A 7,521-nucleotide genomic window follows, 5' to 3' on the forward strand; every position below is an offset into this window, starting at 1 on the left:
CAGGGCACCGGATTCTGTCCCTGTTGCCTCTCTTCCCGTCCAGCTCTCTGCTGTGGCCCGGGAGTACAGAGGAGGATGGCCCAAGTGCTTGGGCCCTGCACCTGCATGGGAGACCAGGAGAAGCACCTGGCTCCTGGCTTTGGATCAGTGTGGTGCACCAGCCACAGCGGCCATTGGAAGGTGAACTAATGGTAAAAGGAAAACCTTTATCTCTGTCACTCTCTCTCTCTCAATGTCCACTCTGACTGTCAAAAAAAAAATGCTACTCAGTACAATGTATATCAGGTAGGAAAAAAGTACTCCTAAGACATCCTTACTGGCCCATAAGACAAATGGGAATATGCAAACACTTCTAATCCTATGTGGGAAAATAGGAAAACATCTAAGGGAAAACCTGTGGGATACTGAGGACCCCAGATGACTTTTTATGTGAGTTGTTTAAAATGCACAGAGAGGTTGAAATCAATGTGATAGAGATCCAGCAAATAAACAGAGGAGGAAATTCTACTTTCACAATCAGATCCAACAGCAGGAATTTCCAACTCTGAGGCTTTGATCCCTACAATCCTTGGCTCTTGTTCAGCTCCAAAACAATTGCACATTTATGATTTCTCTCCTAGAGACCTCTTCAGGGCCCTCTTTATGTCTTCATTCCTCAGACTGTAAATGAAGGGGTTCAGCATGGGGGTGACCACAGTGTACATCACTGAAGCCCTTGCATTTGATTGTGGGTTTTGGGTAATAGGATAACTGAAGTACACAGCGAGTCCTGTGCAATAAAATAAGCAGACGACAGAGAGGTGAGAGGCACAGGTGGAAAATGCCTTATTCTTCCCCTGATCAGAAGAAATTGCACAGATGGAGGAGACGATCTTAGAGTAGGAGTAAAGGATCCCAGCCAGGGGACCTCCACCCAACAGCGTAACTGTAAAATACATGACCACATTGTTAAGAAAGGTGTCAGAGCAGGCACTGTGGATCACCTGATTCAATTCACAGAAGAAATGGGGGATTTCCAGGGGTACACAGAAGGACAGCTGCAGCACCAGGAGGCTGTGCAACAAGGCATGCAGGACACTGATGCTCCAGCACACCAGGACCAGCTGCACACAGAGCTGGGGGTTCATGATTACCATGTAGTGCAGAGGGTGACAGATGGCCACAAATCTATCATAGGCCATAACAGCCAGGATAAAATTGTCCATTTCTGCAAATAGCATGAAGAAGAACATCTGGGTGATGCAGCCTGCATAGCTGATGGCTTTGCTCTGCATCTGGAGGTTCACCAGCATCTTGGGGACGGTGGTGGAGGTGAAGCAGATGTCCACCAAGGACAGGTTGGAGAGGAAGAAGTACATGGGCGTGTGGAGGTGGGGGTCTGAGAGGATAGCCAGGATGATGAGCAGGTTCCCAGCCACAGTGACCAGGTACATGGTGAGGAAGAGATCAAATATGAGGGGCTGCAGTGCTGGGTCCTCTGAGAATCCCAGTAGAAGGAATTCTGAGAGCTGTGTTCCATTGCTTCGTTCCATTTGGTTATGATGACCACCAGCTTAGTGAAAAATAGCAAGACAACATTTAATACACAGAATTCTTCCTCTTACAAATGAATGCTACAGTATATATTTAGAAGCCAGAGAATGGATTTCTGTATTTTGTGCATGGTCCTGGGTCTGTTTAGAGGACTGCCTCTTAGCATCTGTGAGTAGGATTTCTACTTGATTCTGCTAGGGTTCCTGCCCAGCTCTTCCCTGAGAGGCAGCAGGCGGTTATCCAATTAGTCAGGTTCCATGCAATTGAAACATGAACCAGCACGTGGGAGATGTCTCTCCTTATGTCTTTCTGTATCTGTCTCTCTGTAAACAGAATGGAAATGAACAAAAATAAACAATAAATATCCCCCCTTGTCTGTGGACCTCTGCTCCATTACCACTGTATTTTTTTCCTCCTCTTAATTGGATCCATGTTCTACTTTTAGTGAAACCACTTTCTGCCTCTCAATCCCTGCTTAGGGTTCCACTGCAATCATTTCATTAAAAGCAATGTGTCCTGTGTTGGTTTAAATGTACACTTCTGTTTATTGTCACATCATAGATAAATGCAAAAACTAATTAATCAAGAAGGAAACTAACAACATGATTGCTTTATCTGAAATAGACTGGGGTAGCCATCAGGTGGCCTCGGGTAAATGTTCTAAGCTTCCATGTTCCCTGATCCTTCTCTGCAGTACCCACCTGGTTGGGTTTTCTGGGGTGAGGGTCTCCACTTGGAGTTGTGATTCCTCCCTGGATGACTGAGGATGGAGACTGAAGCTCAGTCACACACAGACAGCAGAAATAATTGAATCATTGGTCCCTGAGTCAGATCAAGACTTCAAAAAAAATCAGCCTGTCGCCAGCAGCCCAGTATTGCACACTGTGAGGGAGGACAGCAGAGGGTGGATTTACAAGTCTCTGTCTCTGCTCATTAGGCACAACTCCCTCTTGGGGTTCCAACCTCTAAGCACCTGATCTCCCTGTGGGGATGCTGGTCTGAGAAGAATGAAATTGTCCTGCTGATTCTGTGTCCCCAGGATACCAGGTTAGAAGTCAGGTGAATCCGTTACTTATAATAGAATGTTTGTTAATGAAAAGAGAAACATTTATTTTATTTCAATTGACATCCAGGTTAAGGGGTTCTGTGTGATGTTTGGGTGCATGTGTATGATCAAATAAGGGTAAGTTAGACTTTCCATCTCCTTTAACACTTACACTTTCTTTGAGCTGAGAACAAGCCAAATTCTTCTAACTATCTTGGAAATATCCAATTGTTGTTAACTGTAGTTACATACTGTGCAGTAGATGCCAGAGTTCATCCTCTGATGCGTTGGAGAGTTTGTACCCACTGACCAACCTCTGCCCATATTCCCCTCTCATCTGTACTCTCTGACTTTTGCTAACCACCGTGAAACTGTCCACTTCTGTGAGATCAACTTTATAAAAGTTTACTTACAGCTGACGTCATGTAGTATTTGTCCTTCTCTGCTTGGCTAATTTAAATTATTGCAATGTCCTCAGGGTTAACCCGTGTTGTTCTAAGTGACTAAATTTCATTGTTTTTTTGTATATGTTCCATATTTAAAGATCAATTGTTTGTATGAATTTAAAGGCAAAGAGACAGAGATTCAGGGAAAGTGTGAGGGTTTCCACCCATTACTCTTTCAAATGCCAACAGAAGCTAGGCTTGAGCTAGACTAAAGCCAGAACCCAAACTTGGTCTCCTGTATAGGCAGTAGGGACCCAAGTACTTTAGCCATCACTTAATGCCTGCTGTAATATTAAGTAGCAGGAAATGTGGACACACAACTCAGACTTGAGCCCTAAAATCTGCAGGCATCGCAAGAGGCATCTTAGCCTCTACACCTTGACATCCATTCATATCATCTGCTATGCTTCCCCCTAATTAGCACTCCCCACCAAAGTCCTTGAGAAAATTTTAAATTCTTCCCCTTTGAGATGCAATTTTCCTTACATCTGTCTTCTCTAAAGTGTTGTGACCATGTCAAACACATCAACTTTGAATCCTTGTACTTGCAAAGTCAGCTTGGATCCAATGGTGCTTTCAGACTAGGGGATTGGGTAGTGTTCCACCTGTTGCCTAACTAAAATCACAGCAATAACACCTCTGCATTTGTCTGTTTTTTTTTTTTAAATTCCTCCCAAAGCATGATCGTGGGTAGTTGTTCTTTCTTTCTTTCTTTCTTTCTTTCTTTCTTTCTTTCTTTCTTTCTTTCTTTCTCTCTCTCTCTCTCTTTCTTCCTTTTTTAAAAAATATTTATTTATTTATTTGAGAGGTAGAGTTACAGACAGAAGGAGAGACAGAGAGCGAAGTCTTCCATCTGCTGGTTCACTTCCCAAATGGCTGCAATGGCTGGAGCTGGGCTGATCCAAAGCCAGGAGCCAGGAGCTTCTTTGGGGTCTCTCACATGGTGCAAGGGCCCAAGGACTTGGGCCATCTTCTACTCCTTTCCCAGGCCATAGCAGAGAGCTGGATTGGAAGAGAGGCAGCTGGGACTAGAACTTGTGCCCATGTGGGATGCCAGCACTGCAGGCAGCAGCTTTACCCACTATACTGCAGTGCCAGACCAACATTTTTGTTTTAATTATAAACAATGATGTCTCTGATCAGTAGAATACCCATGAACTTTAGGGTTCTTGCATAGATAATGGCCTCACATTCTCACACTGTTAAAATGGTTAGCAGGAAAGTATTATGAGATGGTTTCTAGTTAGGATTGTTCAATGTCTCATGGAATTTCCTTGGGAAATTCAAACATAATTGTTAAGGAGTATATTAGGTGAATGTAACTTCTGCAAACATTAAGAATGGACTGTTCATCAGCTTAGATTTTTCATTACCTAAATATTAAGGTTATGTGGTGGTAAGTACAATATTAGGTATTATGAAATATGAGGGTAAATGTTTTTGAGGAAAAAAATAATTTCGTTCTAAGATATCATGACTGTTTTTTCCAATATGAGAAAGAAACGTAGACCATATGAATAAAACTTTGGAAAATTGTGGGAGATTTGTGGAGGATGAACTTGGTGGAAATGCATGTGTTCAGGTGTTAAGGAGAGTTGGAACACAGGATATATATGGTTGCACAAAATTATGTGGGTGAAAGTAGAAAGTGGGAATAGCAAAAATGCCAGGGCTTCTAAGCTCAAGTAAATATTTTTTCATGTATTTTTTAACCTTTTTCTTTTCTACTTCTAAATTAAACTCTTATTTGGGATAGTTGTAGAAGAACATGCATTTGTTTTTCTGTACTGCTAACCATTTATTTATTTATTTTTAAAATTTTATTTAAGTTATACAAGTTTCATGTATTTCATATATACAGATTTAGGAACATAGTGAACTTCTCATCCCACCTTCCCTCCTGCCCAACTCCAACCATTCTTCCTCCTCCCTCTCCCATTCCTACTCTTAATTTTTACAAAGATCTACTTTAAGTTTGCTTAATGATCATAAAGTTAGCCCTACACTATGTAGGAGTTCAACAAATAGTAAAAAGGAAAAAAAAAAACACTGTTCCTCAATAGAAGAGACAAGGGCTACCAACAATCATCAAATCTCAAAATGTCCATTTCACTCTAATACATTACACTTTAGGTACTCTATTAGTTATTTTGGATCAGGGAAAACATATGATATATATCTTTCTGGGAGTGGCTTATTTCACTAAGTATAATGGCTTTCAGTTGTGTCCATGTTGTTACAGAAGACAGGATTTCATTATTTTTTTTGTACTGCTGAGTAGTACTCCATAGTGTATTTAAACTATAATTCTTTACCCAGTCAACAGTTGATGGACATCTGGGTTGATTCCATATCTTAGCTATTGTGAATTGTGCTGCAGTGAACAAGGGGATACAGATAACTTTCATATTCTGATTTCTTTTCCTTTGGGTAAATTCCCAGGAGTGGGGTGGCTGGGTCATATGGTAGAACTATATTCAGATTTCTGAGGTATCTCCATACTGTCTTCCACAGTGACTGTACCAGTTTGCATTCCCACAAATAGTGGATTAGGGTGGCTTTTCCCCCACATCCTCACTAGCATTTGTTGTTTGTTGATTTTTGTATGAGAGCCATTCTAATGGGGGTGAGGTGAAACCTCATTGTGGTTTTGATTTGCATTTGCCTGATGGCTAGTGATCCTGAGCATTTTTCCATGTGTCTGTTGGTCATTTGTATTTCCTCTCTTGAAAAACATCTGTTTAAGTCCTTTGCCCACTTCTTTTTTTAATTTATTTTTTAAGGAATACAAATTTCGTAAGTACAACTTTGGGAATATATTTATTCTTCCCACCATATCAGTCCTCCCAGCTCACTTTCCTCTTCTTAATTGAATTGTTTGTTTTGTTGTTGAGTTCCTTGCGCTCTTTATAGATTCTGGTAATTAATCCCAACCCTTTATCTGTTGCATAGTTTGCAAATATTTTCTCCCATTCTGTTGGTTGTTACAGAGGAATGGATCTCAGGAAAGCTGTTGGCATCAGCTTATTTTTCCTTTGTGGTGTAATCATGTTCTGCCCTCTAAAGACATTTTAAAAATAAACAAAAACACTAAACATGTACCCAATAAACAAGACAAGAGACTAAAATAGACTCAACAGAGAAGAAAATATAATGAGTTCTGGTGAATCCCAAGGGACCCATAGAAAGAAACAGCTTCCTGGGCCACAGCTGAGTTTGAATTCCAGTTATAACACCTAGACATCCTGCAAAAACAATAAAAGTTGTTGCTATGTTTTCCCCAAAGGCAAGAGTAATAACACTGTTTCTGAAAGCTGTCCAACAGAAAAAAAGAGCAAAGAGAATATCAACAATTCAAAAAAGAAAACTGACCAAAAATTTCACAAAATTCAGATAATTTTAGAAAAAAACAGTAATTCAAGAGCCACATGAGCAGGACTGTACCTGCTATGAGACCTTCCCAGTTCCACAAAAGGATGTGAATCCATGTGCATTAGAGAGAAAAATCATGAAGGTAATGAGAAGTTATGAATTAGAAGAGTGGCAGGGGATAAAGCCAGGTGTGAGGTGCAGTTTCAAAATAACAGTGGGACAAAATCCACAAGATTCTATACCATAATTTTAAACTGCATTTAAATCAATAAGAAAATTATTTCAACTAGATTACTAATTAAGCATTCAAAGACGTAGAATTTAGCATGTAACTGAGTTACATATATCTAAATTTATCCTTTTATCTTCTGTAAAGATATGTGAATCAAATATGTTTATGAAGGCAGTGTGTAGTCAGTTGACAATGAAGAATGCCTTCCATCTGGTGACCAGAGATAATGTAATTTGCAGGATATATCAATTAACAAAGGCACAATAAGGAATAACAGATGTGAAAACAGTGTGGAAATATGTAGAAAGGGTAACTTAGTGCCTCAAGCAGTGCAAAAGAATTTTGAACATTTTTTCTGTTACTGTATCTTTATTTCTTTTTTTAACTTTTATTTAGTAAATATACATTTCCAAAGTACAGTTTATGGATTACAATGGCTTTCCCCCCTTAACTTCCCTCCCACCTGCACCCCTCCCATCTCCCACTCCCTCTCCCATTCCATTCACATCAAGATTCATTTTCAATTATCTTTATATACAGAAGATCGATTTAGTATATATTAAGCAATGATTTCATCAGTTTGCACCCACACAGAAACACAAAGTATAAAATACTGTTTCAGTACTAGTTATAGCATTACTTCACATTGGACAACACATTGAGGACAGATCCCACATGAGATGTAAGCACACAGTGACTCCTGTTGTTGACTTAACAATTTAACACTCTTGTTTATGGCGTCAGTAATCTCCATAGGCTCTAGTCATGAGTTGCCAAGGCTATGGAAGCCTTTTGAGTTTGCTGACTTCGATCTTATTCAGACAAGGTCATAGTCAAAGTGGAAGTTCTCTCCTCCCTTCAGAGAAAGGTACCTCCTTCTTTGATGGCCCCGA

The 7,521-nt window shown here is 40.2% G+C and overlaps 1 protein-coding gene across 1 annotated transcript; it reads right to left on the reverse strand.

Moving 5' to 3' along the window:
- Window positions 1-602: 602 nt before the first annotated feature.
- On the reverse strand, window positions 603-1,532 carry LOC133749016 (olfactory receptor 7A5-like). Its single transcript, XM_062178103.1, has one exon. The coding sequence runs from the start codon at window positions 1,530-1,532 to the stop codon at window positions 603-605; it is 930 nt and encodes a 309-aa protein (XP_062034087.1).
- Between the last annotated feature and the right edge of the window lie 5,989 nt (window positions 1,533-7,521).

The sequence above is a fragment of the Lepus europaeus genome, chromosome 20 (assembly GCF_033115175.1).
Source record: "Lepus europaeus isolate LE1 chromosome 20, mLepTim1.pri, whole genome shotgun sequence".
NCBI lineage: Eukaryota > Metazoa > Chordata > Mammalia > Lagomorpha > Leporidae > Lepus > Lepus europaeus.